Raw genomic sequence first — 19747 nt, forward strand, 5'->3', positions numbered from 1 at the left:
GAGAAGCTCCCGCGGACGGCGGGAGCTACGGGCGGCACCAGCCAGAGCCCAACCGCCCCGCCCCGCCCGTATCACGACCATAGAAATAAGGTATATACGTATAACCCGTGACTAAGGCTCTTTCACGAAAGGGTGGGTGGCTCTGAAAAGAGCCTTTGTGTTCTAGAGACGTAAGCTATCGCAGGAACCGAGTTTAGCCGCCGAAGCCGTAGAGGGTGCGTCCCTGGCGCTTGAGGGCGTAGACCACGTCCATGGCCGTCACCGTCTTCCTCTTGGCGTGCTCGGTGTAGGTGACGGCGTCGCGGATCACGTTCTCCAGGAAGACCTTCAGCACGCCGCGCGTCTCCTCGTAGATCAGCCCCGAGATGCGCTTCACGCCGCCGCGCCGCGCCAGGCGGCGGATGGCCGGCTTGGTGATGCCCTGGATGTTGTCGCGCAGCACCTTGCGGTGGCGCTTGGCGCCCCCCTTGCCGAGCCCCTTCCCGCCCTTGCCTCGCCCGGACATGATCGCGCCTTGCTCGACCCAAGCAGTCTGCGCCGGGAACGGCCGCCAGCGCCGCCCTTTATTGCCAGCGGTCCGACCTGGTTGAGGACTGCGGCGGGGCAGGGCAAGGGCGGGCTCTTCTCCGCGCCCTTCCCCCTGCGGGCAGGGGCGTTCGCGCCGTCGCCTCCGAGGGGCGCCGCGGGAGCGAACCCCCGGGGGCCCCCTCCTTCCCGCCGCGCCCGGCCCGGCTTCCCGGTGGCGTCGTGGCGGCGCTCGGTGCCGGTGGGGGAGCCGGGCGCCGCCGGGCGCCGCCGGGCGCGGGGCTGCAGCAAAATCCAGCCAATGGGGGCGGCGGGGCCGGGAGCGCCGCTTCCCGCCCGCGCGGGGCCGCCCCGCCCCGCCCGCGCTCCGCCGCCGCCATTTCGCTGCGCTCCAACAAAGGGCCGGGGGGGGTGGGGCACGCGGAGGCCGCGCTTGTGGCGTTCTGGTCCGTCGATTTTTTCTTCTTGGGGAGGTCACTGTGGGGTAGCATCCCCCGTGGCATAGCATTTTCCTTTAGGAGTAACTTCGGAGCCTTGGAGGGTTCCGGTATAGCCAGCCCAGCAGTTTTATTCTTTCGGGAGAAGATGTTGAGTTTTGCTGGGGGTCTGCCAGCACCACCAGTCCATGGTGCGGGAGCTGCTGCACAGCCTCCCGGAGGCACCACTGGTGCCCTCAAACCCCGCGTGTGCACACACACCGTTTTACTTTTTCTGTCTGTCTTAGTATTTAAATTTACCATGAATTTGTGTTTGAGGGTATTTCTACTTTGTTCTCGAAGGATTATCAAAGAAGTGCTATTCTAAACATTTGGTATTTACGATCTCCTTGTCAGGAGTTTATCCCTGGTTAATTATATCTGCATGCAATATACAGGTTTTATTTTTCGTGTTTGGTTGGTCAGGTATTTGTCGTTTTGTTTGATCCTCCCCATCTTTTCCCTGTTTCCTAAGGGGACCCCATTACTATAACACTTCCTGTTTGTGAAAAGTTTTTTCTTGGTAATTTCACGGCCTTTTCCCTTTGAGCTGTCACATTTTTTTCATTGTTTGTCCTTTTCCATACCTTTTTCTTGAAAGAATTTTCTCTTTCTTTGGGGCTTTGGGACTTTTTTTTTCTCTTTCTCTGTGTAGCCTTCTAATATGTAGGTTATTTAATTCAGTTTGTTTGGCCACTCCTTTGATGTCTGTTTTCATGTGTAGATAGCCAGCTTTCTAGTGTTTATATCAGCCTTTATTGATTCAGCTGATTTAGTTCTACAGAAATAGCAAAGACACATTTATCTTTGCATATCAACCTTAATGATGCTGTTGGCACAGATGAAGCTCCACAGTTTATATTAGAATCACCGTGTCTTTGCATGCTAATTATCTGTTCACTTACGGTTTGAGAAAAAAATGAATTGATATACAGCCTTTTTTTTCTCGCTCATTTAGGGTTACAGCGTGAATGGAATACAACAGAGAGCTCGGTAAAGCTTCTGCGTAACTATAAATGTGTGCTTCCCTGCCTATTACTTCTCTCAGTATTTAATAGCATACACCTTTTCCCTGGCAGTGATTAGTGTGGTTTTCCCTCTATTTGTCTAGATTCAAAGGACCTCTCTTGTCCTCTTCAGGACTGCTGAAATAATTATTTTTTCCTTCTCATCTGGCATGTTTGTTTTTAATCATGTAATTTCTTACACATTTTTTCTATAGCTTTGCTTTCATTTCACCTGATGACCTCAAATGTTATTCTTTTAGATTATCCACTTAAATAATTTAGTTCTCTTCATGTGGTTTAGTGGGAATAGGTATTCTGCCTTGCAGGCTGCCCTATTCACCTCCCATGTCTAGAGTTGATTGGCACTTTGTCAAAAAGTTGCAATCTCTTTTAGCATCCATTTCTTGCTTTTTTTTTAGCTCACTAGATCTCTTTTTGTGGCATTTATTGTGCAGTTATTTTTTCCATGAAATTTAACCTTTGCTTATTTTTGCACCATACTTTCTTGATCCTCTCTATATTAGACTTCCTTAAATAATCAACTTTTCATCCTTATCCAGGGCCCATTACCTCTTAAAAGTGACAACCCAACTGAAGAACTGAAACAGCTGATTATGTAATTTGTTCCTGACCTAAGCAATAGCTTAGCTTCAAAAGGGATAAAAACCGCAGACGGTCTGAAGTGTGAATTTTTATTATGACCAATTTTACACAGAAACTTTGTAGATACGACAGCAATGTACAGGCACATAGACTAGATTGCTGTATTACAGTGTGCTTTGGTTATTTGAGGAAATATTAGTCTATATTTCATGATTGTTAAAGTTAAGTTATGCTTACCCAATTTTATGTTTTTCACATCAAACAACAGACAGTTTAATTTTCTTCTTTTTATTTTGGCATAATCTATGCATGTGGTATCTTTCTAAACTTTTCACTGGCAGCTGTAGGTATAAAATAACAGTGTATATATTACTGAAGTGTTGGGGCATTCCTGAAAATAGACAAAATTAAACAAAAAGGAGGGGCATACATCCTGTTTACAGGAGCTCAAACCTTTCAATGTTCTCGAAAAGAAAGAAGAAACTGAGCAATCTGCATTGATTGAATTCTGGAGTAGCACTTCATTTCCTAATATGACATCTTGGTCTCATATTTTATGGCCAGCATTCATCCTTCATTTCTGGTGATTCATTTACATGGATTTTATAACTTAGAACCAACAAGTGAGTATATGAACTACCCATTAATTATTTTTTTTAAATTTTTTACAATTCAGCTTTTCTCATTAATCAAGGCAGTATGGGGAAGGTGAAAAGTTCTGTTTTCCTCTTCTTGATCAGGCAGTGTTAGTTGGAAGAGCCTTGAGCTATCTCCCATGATGTGGGGAGGCAGCCAGGGGACACTGGAGTGAAGTAGCAGGTTAGGGGAGGGCATGAAGGAGCAAGAAAGCAACTCTACTCCTCTTCCCGCTCTAGGTATGTCAGAGCAGATCGTAGTGCTCCTTTTCCCTTCTTCATCAGCTTTCAATCTCCCATCCTGCCATTCCTGCTAATGCTCCTGACCTTACCAAAAGACAACCATCCCCTTGAGGAGGCTGTTGAATAATGTAAATATCAAAATTTGTTTTCTCTTCAGTGATCTACTTTTCCTTGGGGTTTTGAGGAAAAGTGTTTAGTTGTTGTCTGAAAGAGCTGCCAATCTCTCAGTAGATCTGCCAGCACATGTATTTTCAGTTCATTAGGAGAATTAATATAAACTTAGAAAGTCTCCGTGGTGTGTTTTTAAACCAGCCAAAAGTATTGTGATGGAAATGTTACAAATTGGAGATATAAATAACATAATCATAGGAAATGTAGAAGTCCAGGTAAACAGAGAGATGTATTTTTGCCTACAATAACAATCAACATGAAAATATTACAGAAGTTGACTAATTCAATGAAAATAAATTATTGTTGCAAGTTGCATCACAAATTTTTTAATTAAAGCATAAGCAAAATTAATGCTCTGTGCATCCTACTCATATGGAGACTCCAAGCTGTCAATCTCTGCCCAGGCCATCAACCTACACTTCTGCACAGGCCATCTGCAAGGATACTGAAGACAGGCCCCCGGCATCACTGGTGGTTATCCCCTCAATATGAAGGAGAATCCCACATTTTGCACCTGACAGCTCAATATGCACCTAAACCGCCTGAGTTTTGGTCAGCTCAAACCCAGTTTCCATTCTCATTCACCTGAACTAACCTGATGGACCTGGCACCTAGACTGACTGCTCCCCACGGGTCTGTCTGGCCCAGGGCACAGCAGGGTTTCTTCTCAGGTGTACATTTGCCTCTGGGCTCTACTTGCAACTGTGTGCTGAAGGCCACTGCTGGTGCATTCAAAGTAGCTTTCCTCCAGGTGGAAGCTGAAAATCCCCATGCAGCGTGGATTGTGGCAGCTCCTACCCCAGGAACAGTGGGGTCCATCTCTGACAGAGCTTTATAAACCTCACTAAAATCATATATGTATTTATTAGTTACTGACACTTAAAAGTGTTAATTTTTCATGCATTGCTGTGTTTATGCAGTAACCCTCAGTTGCCCTTACTGGTTGTCCCCAAACTTGCAGAGATGGACAAGGGATAGCTTGGGCTGAAAGCAAAAAAAAAAAAAAAAAACCCACATAGAAGAAAGTCAAAAAGTCCTTTAGAAGGTAATAACCTATTTTTTTTCCCCTGTTTTTCAATGTATATTAATTAAATATTAATCTTATTAGTATTATCCTGATAATGATTATCCTATGCTGCTGTTGTTCTCTATGACACTGTCTTTTTACACCTCCAGCGCATTATATGTGCGTGCATAGACGCAAACACATGCACACATCTAGTATGAAATTTTCTGTTGAAATCCCCCCTCCCCTTAAAAAAGCATTAGAGCTGCTCTGATGCAGCTGCAAGGTCCTTCAGCAGTTAGCCGTCTGTACACACACAGTGAGTGCCTAGGACTAGCAACTAATGGGAACTTCACTGCCTGTAGAGATATGTGGACTTGGAGTTCTGGATCATAATGGATGGTGGCAAATCAAACCATCCTTTTGGTGATAAACAAAATCTCCATTTCCCTGACCTGCAACAGTGCTCTTGCTATGACATTTACAGCATACATATCTTGGGCTCTCCAAGCTGTAGGCGTTTTGGATGTCATTAAATGAAAATAAACTTCAGCCTACTCATTTATTCACCTTTTTTGACCATAGTTTTCAATTTCACTACCTGTCCTCCTGATCCCTGATTCAGTCTTCAGAACTGTCTCACCACCATCTTCCACCTTCACTGCACCCTCCAGGTTGATATTAATAAAAAAATCCTCCCACAACAGAAAGCAATAAATAACTAACCAAATAAATAGTTTGTTCGACGGTCAGAAGTACCAAAATGAAAATAATTTGAATGTCAAGAATCACCAGAAGATGAACAGAGAGCAAAACAGAGGATATTGTATCTTTGTACCATTGTAGCATTGTGTGAAACAGTTGCATCTGAAGTACAGTGCACATTTCTGGCCTCTAAATCAAAAAAAGATGTAGTGCAACTGGACAAGAAAGTTCTGAGAAAAGTGATAAAGATGACTAAAGGTCTAAAATGGCTTCCCTACTAAGGATACTAGGACACTTTCAGAACAGAGACAAGTACTGGGTGAAAGTGTTCTTACTTATCTTTACTATCTATTAGGTCAGTGGCTGAATCTATCAAGTTTAGTGAGGTCCAATCTAAGTATAAAGTTAGTTACCAACCAAAAGGTTACTGAGGCCAGAAGAGCTGCCTAAGTATCATAGGCAGTTACCTTAAGTAAATGGACTCCTTATCTCTACTGGCTTTTCAAGATGATAGAGAAGAGCAGGAGATGATGAGTGAAAAGGTGAGGGTGGAGCCATCTCTCTCCTCTACAGAAATGAATTCTGGAGTACACAGCTGCTTGCATAACTGTGAGCACTTCCTAACACTGGTGTTAAATAGTTCTCATGTCTTAAAGACTTCTACCCTGATCCCTGGTGGTATCAACTGCCATGCAATTACACGCACTTGTTGAGGATGAGTTTTGTTTTTCTCATAAGGTCAAAAAAAATCTTCAACAAACAATCCCCAAAACCAAACAAACCCCTCCCTCCCCGCCTCCCCAAAGCTCCTAGTCACTTAACTGGTTTTTTGTTTGGTTGGTTGGGTTTTTTGGCAGGGATTCCAAGTTACTTAGTGTCCTGGTTTGTACAGTATTTCCATGGTTCTCTCACAAGCTACTTGGGGAGGCATTAGAGGAAGTTCTATGGCAGGAAAAAGCTGCAGTGTCTGTAGGAAGAGGGAAGGACTTGGCTTCTATTTGAAATCCCTCCCCACATGTCAAGAGCAATAACGTTCATACACAGAGTGCAGAGACTTGAAATAATCGAATTCTTAAAGAGGAGACATATAGAAACGCCATCTGCAGAGGAGAAAGGCTTATCCGAATCAGCCTAGTTAGTATGGTAGGGTTGTTTCTGCACCACGCAGTCATGCGTCAAGTTTTCTAGGACAGAATGAACAAGGGGGGAAATGCTCTAATGATCACAGACTCCTTGCAGAAGTAGTTGATCAAGCAGGATGGTTTGTTGCTCTCTCAGCAGTGAAGTCTGCAGAATCAAAATAATATTTTCTAACAAATCAAGCTGGAGCCCCGACTGCCTCTTGGGGTTTTTTTACCCTGGGCAGCAGCCATAGTATAAATAAAGCACACTTAAAAGAAAACCAACAGTCGATGCAAGAAACACTGGAGGTATTCAAAACCCAGGCTGGTTTTAAAAGCAGCCGGGGCGGGGTGCTCACCACCTCACCGCGGTGTCATTCAGCAGATTCACCTTCCCTGCCTGCGGCTTAACGAAATGGAAACGACTCGGGGCAGGGGGGGGGGAAGGTGGGGAAGAAGGTAACCGGATGGAGAGAGGGGGAGGAAGGGCAAGGAGGAGGAGGAGGAGGGAAGCTCCTTCCCGGGCGGGATTGGTCAGAAATTGCCGCAGCGGGGGCGCAGCGGCGCCGGGCGGGCGGTGCCTGGGGCCGCCCCGGGCCGCGCCTCCCGCCGCGCTCCGGCAGCTGCGGCCGAGTCTCGGCTGCTTTACGGTGCTGGGGAGAAATCCCCCAAACCCATCGATCCCCCCCCCCGTGTCTCAGCTGTGCCACAGTAATATTAGGCAGAATCTGTGAAGATGCGAAGAGAAAGGCGTCCAAAGAATTACCTGTGATTTATGGCCATCTACTATTTTGTTAATATTATATACACTCAGAGCATTTACTGTTACCGACAAATGCAGGTTTCTGCTGTGTTTCTGCAGCTATAGTGCAACTGGCTTTCAGACTTCAATCCTGTCATTCAAATTTCCTCAATACGAGTGCCTCTGAAATTTTGTGAATGGAGACATATGAGTTTCTTTCATGTTTACCAATGTCTAAATTGATCGTGTACTGTGTATCTGTGAGAAATAAACAATATCAGTATCTTTTTTAAACCTCATTTGGTGTCTAAGCAGGTCTGTTTTCAAGGGAATAGGAAAAGTAAATTAATGTTGATACTATTCAAAAGGTTTGTATACATTACACCAGATTTGTAAGATATTCCTACTTGATCATATTGTGGTTTGCTATGTATGGTTGCAGAAAGGTACTAAAGGAACTAACAGTTGAGTGAAGAGGTTTGGGAGTAATTTATGAATAGACCTGTAAATGTTTAATCTTTGGGTAGACTGTGTCCAATAAATGTTCAAATAAGTTTTACAAAGAACAGCCCACAGCTGGAGACACTCTCAGTAGCAGGCAAATAATTCCATTCACTTTTGTAGGCAAATGTTCTAATATGTTTACATTTTTTGCAAATACAGTAGCCTAAAGCAACTTCTCCTGAAAGGCAGGGAAGGGGTGGGAATTAAAACAACAACAACAACAACAACAACAACAAAAACCACACCTTCCTCTAAGACTGTGGAAGACTGCTTAGTACCAAGGGAGTTTGGACAAGGACTTTATACTGTCCACAATCAGGTCATTACAGAGTAATCAAGCATAGTCTTTTTCAAGAAAAACATGAGTAAGACTTTTTGAAGGAAAAGAACATTTAAGGACTTTTCCCATAGACTGTTGTCACTGTGATAAAGTTAACAAAATTTGAATGTTTTTTAATCACTTCACTCTGGTCTGCTTCTCTGTCTGCATACTTGGGAAAGTTTCTGCAACTGAGGATGGGTTTTGCTTTTTTTATATTACCTTGCATATTATCTTCTAGTGTTTTATAAAAAAAAAGAAAACTATGAAGTAACTACAGGTTGAATAACAGTCTTTGGGAGAAGACTCTCTGAGAGATTACACTACCTGTGCTACAGCTAGTACTTTAAAGTATAAGGATGTTTTTTGTGTGGACTTAAAGGTCAAAAGTAATTTAGGTCATCTATGGCACTAAATCTTTCTTCGTGACCACCACCATCTGTGGTGCATTGTTCTTAAATCTAAAGCCTTCCTCCTTTATGTAGAAATCTGTTTGAGAATTTAGGCTGTCTGAATAGTTGGAAAGAAATTTGGGGAAGGATCCAGATTAATTAGAAATTCATCATCTGAATGGAAATAAAATACTTGTTATTAAAGAACACTTTTTAAAGTCGTCTGTCACATAAGTAAATAGGTGTTATACTCCAATTCTCTCTCATATTTTAATATATATAGGACTTTAACTATGGTATGCAGACAAGGTATGATCATTTGTAACAAGCATAGTGACACGAGGTAGAAGAATGTATTGCCTTTCTACATCGAATGTGGATGGCTGGTCAGGAGAAACAAGTGAAAGGGTTAAAGCCAAGAAAGACAAAGCCACTGCATCCAAATGCCTCCTGAGAGAATTAAAGCCTAGGGGCAAGGAGGATGTTTGAAATGTCGTGGTCACTTAACTAAACAAAAGAAAGGCCTTTGTGATTTAGGGGTTGTTAGAACGGTTGGAAGATAAGGGGGCTCCGGGATAATCCCGTCTGGGACAACTGGGCCGGGGGAGGACAAAGGCAGGGAAGATGGGAAGTCCCAGAAGAATGACAGCAGCCTTGAAGGAGCCCGTTTACGCGATCCTAGGGCGGAGTTTGGGCAGAAGCAAAGGTCAATCAGCGAACACAGCGAAGCAGACATCTGAAGACCCCCAAAGACCACTTGAAGACCACCACGGGAGACGACTGCGCGTGCGGATCGGGCATTTGCCTATGTTAATAAGCTCCAGGAAACACCATGATTATGTAACTGAATTCTCGGGAATCCTGTGAATGGGTAGGACTTTATGGTATACACTCTCTGAAAGTCTGCCCAATCGGTGGAGCACTCACGGTGGAGAATCCCCCGCGCTGCCCAGCGCTGCAATAAAGAATCCCTGCTTACCGGTACCTTCGTTGCTATTGAGTTTCATTTCAGGGACTCTCCGAATACCCCGTTTCTCCCTTGGGGAGATTCGGCCTGGGAGGAGAAGCATCCGTGCATTTTTGTATCCCAAGGAAGAGGAACTATATGCAGTAACTGTAGGAAAATATTCTGGTCATATCTTAGCTGAAGAAAAAGAGGATTTGGTATACAGAACTCATCAGTTTGCCTGTACTAATGAAAAACATGCTAAAAACCATCGTGAAAATACTGTTGGTGGCACAGAAAACAGAACATTAGTCATAAACTGCTATGAGAGGAACTGAACTCTCTATATGCACCATCTCAGGGAGGGAACATGGCTAGAAAGGCAGAGAAAAAAAATGGTAAATTTTGTGATTTACCATTACTGAGTGTAACTAGTTTCTAGTGAAGAAGATAATAGAAAAAAAAGACATTTAGACTAGATTTCTATCTGACCGTATCTCATTTGAAAATAAAAATGTCAGAATACTTGTGTTTTCGAGTGATTTTTCAAACATCAGTGGGGAAAAAATCCTCCTTCCCTAATTTCTAAGAGAAGCAAAACCGACCCACTTCCTTCTCAGGCAGTTCAGTGTGAGCATTGGTCCTGAAGAGAGAGAACTGCTCCCTCCTCACAGTGTTTCCGAGGGCAAAAATGAAACCCGGGAGGCCTCTGTTTCAAAACACAGGACTTTCAAATGGCCCAATCAGGACCTTCTACAAATGAGCCCGCTGAAATCTCTTCCCTCCATACTAAATATCCACCAATAGAAGGTTATTTTGCTTAATATACTACAGAAAATAAACTGAGATTATTAAACAAAAAATAATCCTCAAATGCTTTAAACCTAGTTCTATTAGTAGCCATGCTGAAATTCAAGTCCATCTCTGAATAGGTGATCAATACCTAACACTACTTCTTTCAATAAGACAGAGCTGATAAAAAGGAAAAGTAGTACTCTGCCTGTTTCGGGGGGGGGGGGGGGGGGGGGAATCAAACCAAACCAAAACCCAACTTGAAAATTGTGTGAGAAGCAAGTATTGTTTAAAACCAGCCCCGCGATTCTCATCTTGTTTCCAAGCAGCACTGCAGCCGGGCACTCCTGCGTTACCTTCCTCTGCTTGAAAAACATTTTCGATTAACACATTGCCACGATGACTCACTCCTCTGCCTCCTGAGGGAGGACACAGCAAAAAGCAGCAGTTTTCCTCGCCTTGTTTCTCAAGGGGCATTTTTAAAGAACAAAGAAAACAACCCCCAAGCCCTCAGGCAGCCTAATCCAGAGGGTTCCAGCTCCCGGTGGTGCATTCCTGGCTCCCTTTCGGGCAGCTTTGTTTTCTTCCGCGTAAAACACTACTGAATGAAAAAGAAACAAAAGCCTGTTTGATCTGTATCTGCCTAAAAAAGGAGGGAATGCAGTGTCCCTTACAGTGGAAGAAGAAAAAAAAAATTAATCTGTTCCGAGGAAACACAGAGGGAAGAGGCACTTTCCTATCTTCCAGCGGAGCAGACTCCTCGAGGCACCAATGGCAGAGGAGCTCCTTCCTATAAATACCAACCTCTCGCTGATTATCTTTATTTATATCCCCCCAACACTCCTCCCCATCTTTTTGAAACCTGTCTCTGACCATGTCCGAGACTCTGCCCGCCGCTCCAGCCCCCACCTCCAAGAAGCTGAAGGCGGCGGTGGGCGGCTCTGAAGCCCGTGGGCCCCAGAGCCACCGAGCTGATCACTGAGGCCGTGACGGCCTCTAAGGAGTGCAAGGGGCTCCAAGGCTCAAGAAGGCCAAGACAGCAGCGAAGAGAGCTAAGCACCCGGCGGCCACCGCAGCTAAGAGCACCAAAAAGGTGACTAAGGCTGCCAAGCGCAAAAAAGCAACACCGAAGAAGCCAGCACCCAGGAGGCCATACCGTAAGAGGAAAGAAAACTTTGCAGTTAAATCTAACAGCACTTTTAAAATCCACCCATGCTGTCAGGACAAAGAAAGAACTGAAACATCAGTTTGAGTCTAGACTGGTACACGATGCTACCCTGCTGTACGTATATGTGCCTTTCCGTAGTGCTTCTATACGAACTCACACGCTATGGAAAATAAACTTTAGCCTATTTTGTTTTAACTCGTGATCCTGCATTACGGTTTCCAACCACCCCCCACCCCCATCCTTTACTCAGGAGAGCTGACTCTGTCCTTTGGAAACGGTCCAGGGTTAGTTACGGGACGGCAGCCCAGGGGAATACTTCGAATTCTGTCACTACTGCCTGAAAGCCATCGACGGCAAAGAAGCAAAAAAAAGGACCTCATAAGGCAGGAAAACATAGCAGCCACTCCGCACAAGGCACTTGGGCTCCTTTCCCACCTGCTAAGGAGAGGCAGCAGCGGCTGCGCCGGGGGAAAGCGCGCCCCCCCGCGCCCCCCCCCCCCCCCCGAGTTTGAAAACCGCGCGCTCTTCCTGGATTGGCCGTCGGCGGTCCCGCCCCTCGCCGCGGGTGGGCAGGGAAGCCCCGCCCCCTCCCCACCTCCGCCGGCATTAACGGTGCTTCCCCCCGCCGAAAGCAGGGAGCGGGAGGCACCGAGCCACCCTTCCCGCGTTCTCGTCTGCTCTCCTTGCACCACGCCACGGTGACTGATCTCAATCCTAAATGTTGCCTTTTATTGATTTTTCAGAAAAGTGGAACTGAGAGACGTTTACATAAGTACATTTACTTCTTAGAGAAGGAAACGTGTAGGGCCCTACAGACACCGATCAGCTAAAGCAAAATCCAAGAGATATATATAGAACTTATTTGTGTTGAAGAAACCTTCCCTTTAAATCTAAAAATTTCCCAGATATATCAAAACACAGTTTCCCGAAAAGCGAGTATTTGGAGACTCGGATAGGTGTTCCTGCTCTTTCTAGGAAGATGTGGGTGGCTCTGAAAAGAGCCTTTGGGTTGTTTGTTAAAAAGAGATAAGTTACTTGGCTTTAGCCTTGTGGCTGTCGGTCTTCTTGGGCAGCAGCACGGCCTGGATGTTGGGCAGCACCCCGCCCTGCGCGATCGTCACCTTGCCCAGCAGCTTGTTGAGCTCCTCGTCGTTGCGGATGGCCAGCTGCAGGTGGCGGGGGATGATGCGCGTCTTCTTGTTGTCGCGGGCCGCGTTGCCCGCCAGCTCCAGGATCTCGGCCGTCAGGTACTCCAGCACGGCCGCCAGGTACACCGGGGCGCCGGCGCCCACCCGCTCCGCGTAGTTGCCCTTGCGCAGCAGCCGGTGCACGCGGCCCACGGGGAACTGCAGCCCGGCCCGCGACGAGCGCGACTTGGCCTTGGCCCGCGCCTTCCCGCCCTGCTTCCCGCGGCCCGACATGCCTCGGATTAGAGTTCAAAACAAAAGGGGAAAAAAAAAAAAAGTAAAAAGAAATAAAAGCCTACGTAAAAGATAGAAAAAGCTGCGAAAACAGATGAAATGCGGCGAGAGCTGCCACCCTGCCTTTTTATCCCTTCTTTCTGGGGCTCGGTGGGACTCGTGATTGGCGGAGGCTGCGATTGCGGAGTTAACCAATGAGGAGGCAGATGAAACAGCGACCAGTCGGAGGTGCTGGAGGGTTTGACATCACGAAGCCGGATTGTCCAATAGACAAGAAGAGCCTTGAGTCATCTCATTTGCATACCGTCCCTATAAATACGGGCGTCGCCGCTATTGTACTTACGTCGTTCCTGCGGTAGACAGGTAGTGATAGACTTGTAAAATGCCGGAACCAGCTAAATCCGCTCCTGCTCCGAAGAAGGGCTCCAAGAAAGCCGTTACCAAGACGCAGAAGAAGGGCGACAAGAAACGTAGAAAGACTAGGAAGGAGAGCTACTCGATCTACGTGTACAAGGTGCTGAAGCAGGTGCACCCCGACACGGGCATCTCGTCCAAGGCCATGGGCATCATGAACTCCTTCGTCAACGACATCTTCGAGCGCATCGCCGGCGAGGCCTCGCGCCTGGCGCACTACAACAAGCGCTCCACCATCACCTCGCGGGAGATCCAGACGGCCGTGCGGCTCCTGCTGCCCGGCGAGCTGGCCAAGCACGCCGTCTCCGAGGGCACCAAGGCTGTCACCAAGTACACCAGCTCCAAGTAGAGCGTCTCGGATCGCCAGTTTTAACCCAAAGGCTCTTTTAAGAGCCACCCACCGTTTCAGTAAAAGAGTCGATCACACTGATTCGTTTCGGTGAGTGGTACTTGTCTTTAGCACTGCTTTAATTCCCAGACCAGGACGTGCTGTTTAATGGCAGGGAAAATATTTGTCATGTTAAAGTGCCGGGAATGATTTGAGTCATCTTGTGTGTGCCTTACACATCGGGAGGTCTACAAAAACAACGTTAAGTACTTAATCAAGTTCTAAAGCTATTAAAGTTTTCCTTCCTCATTTTAGAGTAATAAACTTCATTTTTTTTAGGAAGGTAAGAGAAATATGCATGGTAGTGTTTAGGGTGTTTTGGTTTTTTTTCTCTGCCGTTCAGATATGAAATAAAGCAGTTTGGTTGTTGTTGGGTTTTTTTTGTTTTTTTTTGTTTTTTTTTTTTTTTTACAATAGCAGCTTTGCTCCAACACAGTTTATACCTTGTCTACGAAAATGTTGTCGTTCCCTTTACACATTACCTGTCATTCTCGAACAACTTGGCTGCAAGCCAGAGCAGCTTGTTTACTCGGAGGGCTCCACAGGGATTAGTCTGTGTACGTGCGATATATGGAAGGTAATGTTTCACGAAATTTATCAGGCTCTGCAGAGCGGAAGTGAAATGGTATAGACAAAAATAATTTTATTAGTCTCCGAGATTTGATATGGAAGTGGCGTAGGTTTTTTTTGTCGTCTCTTTAATGGAGAATAAGTGCAGCAAGACAGAGGTTCCTCATAACTCTTTACGTGATAACGTAATATGTGAATACAAGAATAAGGGATGCCTTAAAAAAAAAAAAAAATTGAATGAGAGGGCTTTCTCAAACTTGAGGCGGCGCAAGACGTGCGGGCACGGCTGTTTTTTCGAAAAAGCTTTTTGCAAGGGGGCTGAAATCTTGGCTGCCCGGAACAGAGGCGGCGATAACAGCGTCTGCCGCGGGGTCAGACTAAAAACTCCGTGTCCGCTGGCGGGCCACCGCTGTGGCAAGGCGCGTTGCTGCTGCCGGCCCCGCTCGGCGGGGCAGAGCCGAGGGATAAGAGAAGGGACAGCGCGGCCGCCTCCAGCGGAGGAAGGAGGAGGGGGGCTGTGGAGCGGGAAGCAGCCGTTACCCGCCCTTCCCCCGCGGCGGACGGCGGGCTTTTCAAATCCTCCCCGTTGTCCAATGGAAGCTGCTCCTTCCCGCCAGCCAATCACAGGGCGGGGGCGGCTATAAACAGCGGGCCCGCGGCGGCCTTTCCTGCAGACTCTCCTCACTCGGTGCTGGGGATCGGCTTCGGGAAAGATGGCGCGGACGAAGCAGACGGCGCGTAAGTCGACGGGCGGGAAGGCGCCCCGCAAGCAGCTGGCCACCAAGGCGGCCCGCAAGAGCGCGCCGGCCACGGGCGGCGTGAAGAAGCCGCACCGGTACCGGCCCGGCACGGTGGCGCTGCGCGAGATCCGGCGCTACCAGAAGTCGACGGAGCTGCTGATCCGCAAGCTGCCCTTCCAGCGCCTGGTGCGGGAGATCGCGCAGGACTTCAAGACGGACCTGCGCTTCCAGAGCTCGGCCGTGATGGCGCTGCAGGAGGCGAGCGAGGCCTACCTGGTGGGGCTCTTCGAGGACACCAACCTCTGCGCCATCCACGCCAAGCGCGTCACCATCATGCCCAAGGACATCCAGCTGGCCCGCCGCATCCGCGGCGAACGCGCTTAAGCCTCTAGCAGACGGATCTTTCAGGCTATCGAAAACCCAAAGGCTCTTTTAAGAGCCACCACATGGCCGTTAAAGAGAGCTGTAAAATCCGAGTCCTGCGTAGGAAGCGATGCTTCCCTCTGCTTTTCAGGTAGCTTTACAGTGACCAAGAGCCCGTATCTTATGACGTAAGTACCAAACAAAACGTGTAAGGGACGCTTCATAACGGGTTGCAATGGTCCCTGAGCGTAGCAAAACTGTGGTTTGCCAAATTGTCACTGAGGTGATTGTGCTACGACAAATCCGTTCAGGGTGAAAATTCCTTTCCACGCATTTTTTTTTTTTTTCAGAGGGCTTTCTTTTTAGCTGTTAAGGAAAAAACCGTAGTTTTGGGCTTTCCTTTTCTGAAGGAGAAGATATCCAGCTCTATAAGATTTTTATGTATTTTCTCTCTTCGGCTGTGTGTCTTAAAACTGTTCATGCAAACCTGTGGAGTTGGTAAAGGTGACTTTACGGAGCTCTGCCTTCTCGGTTAGGGAAGGTATTCAGAGGTAAGTATACCGTAAATGCTTCTCACTACGCTGCGTTTACTTTTATGTTCCGATGGTAACAACGTTTACGGTTTATTGTCCTGATAGAAATATTGTTTTCCTTTCTAACCCCCTTTTTTGGGGCGGGGGGCGCGGGTTTTTTTCTGAAGGCGAAAGAAGTCCTTTCCCGCTCTTCCAGGAAAGGCGCCCGGTCGGTTTTTTTTTCTCAGTGCTTTATCACTCGTGGTCTGATTGTCCCTGTCGTAAGCGACGTCCCCGGGCATCTTCAGCCCTTCTCAAGGAATTCTCGTTTATTCCTGTGATAAAGGTTGTATTTCCAGAGAGAGCTGGGGGTATGGGCGCTGGCACGGGTAACTTCTGAGACTGCCGTTTTTAAGAGAGGTGTACTTTCTGCTGGTGCCTTCTGTTGGACGCACTCGTGGTCTCCTCTCTGAATGATTTGAGACGCCCATTTAGGTAAGTTTTTTCTCTGCCTGTGTTTAGTCTCCTAGAAATATTTGCTGAACTGAGCACAGAGAAAGTGTTTTCCAAGGAGCATTAGTGATTAAAAACTTGACATCGAGACTAGAATTATTGTTAAACGGAGACTTCCCTATCCGTCGTATTCAGTGATTTTTGTGAACCTCCCGGGAAAAGGTAAGTTTAGCTGCACAAGCCCGTGCGCTCCTACTCAATCAATTTGTAACCGGCGCCTGAAAAATAATTTCCAAAACTTATCTCTGACTTCCCGTCGCCTTTCACTTTTTTTTTATAAATTGCAGGCCGTTTTATGTAATTTGGGGAGCTTGCTGTTCCATTGAAGTATTGGAAATAATGTCTTTTTATTTTTTCGATGCTACCAATGAGTAGTTGTGCCTTTAAGAAGCGGTTGGACCGAGCCGAATACTGCCTTCGTTTCAACTTAGAAACAAGGATCCAGGGAGAATTGTTTAGAAGAAATATTTCTTTTGGAAAGCCTAGAACTGCAAGACTCTCTTCTTTCTGTTAATTGCTCAGAGGCTTTATCTTAGGAAATCATCCTTTCCCTGTGTCAGGAACTCGGACTCTGCAGCAAAATCCGACCAATCAAGTGCCTCGGCACACCATTTTCTTCCCCTTGTTTTTCTCACTTTCAGCCATTTTCTGTTACTTAACCTCGGCGGGGTAAAAGGGAGGGGGGAAGATATCGGGAACAGTACTTGAGGGATTAAGATATTCTATGTGATTTATTCCCCCACGCACCTTATTTGTTCATTGACACAGGATTTGTGTTTTTCGGAACAGATTTTTCTTTTTCTGTAGATGATTACTAGTGTGATTGCAGAAATCAGTCTTAGTAAAAGTAAACTCATTCCCTGTTACTGTCTGTGACATCGAGACATGTGTTTACCTAAACCTGTTTACATATGTTTATGATAAAATTATTAATAATCAAATCAAGTAAAATAGCTGGTTTTAATATTTCGTATAGTAGATAATTAATATCTTATATAAGCCTCGGGTCAGAATACTTACGTTTCAGCAGAATTTTGGGTCAAAAATGATGCTTTTTTTTGCATGTTCAAGAAATAAATCTTTTCTGAGGAGTGAGAACTGGAAACAGTTTTTATTGGTCTTAATCTCTACCATTTTTCTTCTAGTCTTTTGGAGACCTTGGACTGTTTTAATAACTATAGCTTTACTTGGACTCAGAATGAGGGTTGCATGTTTGAATCAAAAAATACTAGCATTCCATCAACTGAGAAGGAAATGGATGTGTAAGTTTTTTTTGCAGGAGGGGTGAGCTCATATGAATCCTAAATTATAATGCCCAAGTCTGAAGTAGTTTTGGGGTATAATACATCACGAAAGGACACTAATAATAACCTCATAGCTTGTCCTGGTGGACCAGGCTAGCAATTAGTAAAAATTTACTGTGTGGATTTTGAAGCCTGTGACAGCTGCAGGTGGTTGTAGTAGTGATATGGGGAACAGTGGTAGACTGATTATAGCTTTTATACAGTGAGCTTTCCTTTTTCCTCCTTACACAGGTGATAAATCCTATCTGGAACTCTGTCAGTTTGCATATGGTGTTGAATCACTTAACTATAAAACAGCAATAACGAAAATCCCGAATGAGATGTAGGCTGGGGAAAAAAAAAAAAATCCTTTAAGGTATGAATAAGAGCTGATATCAAGAATATTTAAATTTGTGTTTTTGAGCAAAGATAAATTACTTAAAGAATTGATAGACAACTTACACTTGCTATAAAATTCAGAGAAAACCCGAATATCACTTAAGTCTGATACAGAATAGATCCAAGAAGGTATTTGTGAAAACAAAAAAACCCAAACATACCACAAATGAGAAATAAAACTGAATTTGCCATAGACCGCTTATTTGATGTAACATTTCTTTAGTCTGAGACACAGACAGGTGATGTAGTCCAAGATTTCCTAACTCAAAGTGAGAGTAAAAGTGTGGAGGCTCCTCTGGTACTAGCAAGGTCCAGCAGCATTTCCCTGCTTTTTGCAGGAGAGCCTGAGCTAATGAATGCTGCCAGGTAGGAGCTGGCTGTGCTCAAGACTTATGTGCTGACTAGCTGAGGACTGGCTTGCAAGCTGCTGGTGCTTTGCCCTGTGTGGCTGTTGATAATCACGTAAGGTGCTTTTGCAGGTGACTTTAGAAGCTCAGTGAGATATTTGGCTAAGATTGTTCCTGGCTGTTTAGCTATCCTCCATGAGTGATCTGGTACTGTGTTTGCATCATCTGGCTCAAATCACTGCTTGGAAAAATGTACTTCCAATCAGTCCAATGGGGAAGACAGAGCATAACCACTGAGGTCCTGGTGAAATACTTCCTTTCATCAGAACTATATAAAAGGTCTGATGAAAGCATCTTTCTAGAACAAAAAATATCTGAATCAGCCCTACTTGACACCTACTAGTTTCTGAAACTCCGAACAGAGATATCCATATGAAAAAAAGAGGTGAGGTTTTAATTTGAATTAGCTATTGTAATGTAAAAGCTTTGTAAAGGTGATATGGGGGTTTCCATGAGAGCCAGTATATAAAGATAAATCCTAAACACCTTATCACATTCTTTTCACTTGCAAATCCCTCTTCAGGGCTGCTTCACAAGTGAATCACCTGTTGATTACCGCCTTCAGCAGTCACAAACAGTGAAGTCCGAGCTCAGCCAGCCTCAGCTCTCCTACCAGCCTGGGCAGTACTGCCTTGCTGTCTCTCTTCTCTCCCACTTTCAAGTCACGTTGTATCTTCAGCTGGGCATAAACATCTTTTAGACTGTAGATGTAGAAATATCACTGTCACATTTGCTAAATTTTTCTATTATATATAGGTGAGCTTTAAGAAGTACTGTTTGTCAGCTACTGTTTTTGTGGATTTACATATGCTGGCCACCATAACAGGGACTGACCCTAGGATTCTGCTGATTAATGTAAGGTCCAAGTGAAGGTTTCCAATTTGTCTTTTTTATTAGTTCTCAGATTACAGCTCAAGCTGGCTGCCTCCAGAGAGGGACCCCTATGCCAGATCATGCCCCTCAATTATACCTGTACCACCCAGCATTCAACCCCCAAGTCCAATCACTTAATTCTGGCCAGTGGTCTCTCGATTTCTTACTGGTTTTCACTGTTGCTGGGCTGGCCCTCTTCTGAAGCTACCTCATTCTCTTAGAATTGTTTACTTGGTCCTTGTCCATTCTGCTCGTATCTGCCAATTCAGCTAGTTCTGTGTTAGCAGCGTTAGTTTTATCAAAAAGTTTGCTGTCGGTCAGCTCTTGCGGCCTAAAGCTTCAACTACTTTAGCTACTAGTGCTAAGCTGCTAATGCTAAATGAGACTATTCAGGGAGAAGAATACAGTCACTGATATTTCTTCTATAACACTATGAAGTGGTAGTCAAATAGGAAGCTGTTTTCTCAGCAAAGCTGTTACTGAAGTAAAAATGACTAGTAATAAAAAGG

General features: G+C 45.5%; 4 protein-coding genes across 4 annotated transcripts; 2 read left to right on the forward strand and 2 right to left on the reverse strand.

Moving 5' to 3' along the window:
- Positions 1–103: 103 nt before the first annotated feature.
- Positions 104–4630, reverse strand: LOC148054620 (uncharacterized). Its single transcript, XM_087766601.1, has one exon. The coding sequence runs from the start codon at positions 1031–1033 to the stop codon at positions 194–196; it is 840 nt and encodes a 279-aa protein (XP_087622727.1). The 5' UTR covers positions 1034–4630; the 3' UTR covers positions 104–193.
- A 7433-nt stretch (positions 4631–12063) lies between these two features.
- Positions 12064–12927, reverse strand: LOC104011682 (histone H2A-IV). The gene has a single exon (XM_009463976.2). It carries the CDS (start codon positions 12774–12776, stop codon positions 12387–12389), a length of 390 nt encoding a protein of 129 aa, XP_009462251.2. The 5' UTR covers positions 12777–12927; the 3' UTR covers positions 12064–12386.
- Positions 12928–13083: 156 nt separating this feature from the next.
- Positions 13084–13620, forward strand: LOC104011683 (histone H2B 8). The gene has a single exon (XM_009463977.2). The coding sequence runs from the start codon at positions 13159–13161 to the stop codon at positions 13537–13539; it is 381 nt and encodes a 126-aa protein (XP_009462252.2). The 5' UTR covers positions 13084–13158; the 3' UTR covers positions 13540–13620.
- Positions 13621–13770: 150 nt separating this feature from the next.
- LOC148054621 (histone H3) lies at positions 13771–16438 on the forward strand. Its single transcript, XM_087765782.1, has one exon. The coding sequence runs from the start codon at positions 14862–14864 to the stop codon at positions 15270–15272; it is 411 nt and encodes a 136-aa protein (XP_087621908.1). The 5' UTR covers positions 13771–14861; the 3' UTR covers positions 15273–16438.
- The last annotated feature ends 3309 nt before the right edge of the window (positions 16439–19747 follow it).

The sequence above is a fragment of the Nipponia nippon genome, unplaced genomic scaffold (genome assembly GCF_047370975.1).
Source record: "Nipponia nippon isolate SJK-2023a ecotype South Korea unplaced genomic scaffold, ASM4737097v1 scaffold_3, whole genome shotgun sequence".
Taxonomy (NCBI): domain Eukaryota; kingdom Metazoa; phylum Chordata; class Aves; order Pelecaniformes; family Threskiornithidae; genus Nipponia; species Nipponia nippon.

Bases quoted from the DNA above. Each gene is read 5' to 3' on its own strand.
- LOC148054620 (XM_087766601.1), bottom strand. From the start codon at position 1,033: ATGCTATGCCACGGGGGATGCTACCCCACAGTGACCTCCCCAAGAAGA.
- LOC104011683 (XM_009463977.2), top strand. From the start codon at position 13,159: ATGCCGGAACCAGCTAAATCCGCTCCTGCTCCGAAGAAGGGCTCCAAG.
- LOC104011682 (XM_009463976.2), bottom strand. From the start codon at position 12,776: ATGTCGGGCCGCGGGAAGCAGGGCGGGAAGGCGCGGGCCAAGGCCAAG.
- LOC148054621 (XM_087765782.1), top strand. From the start codon at position 14,862: ATGGCGCGGACGAAGCAGACGGCGCGTAAGTCGACGGGCGGGAAGGCG.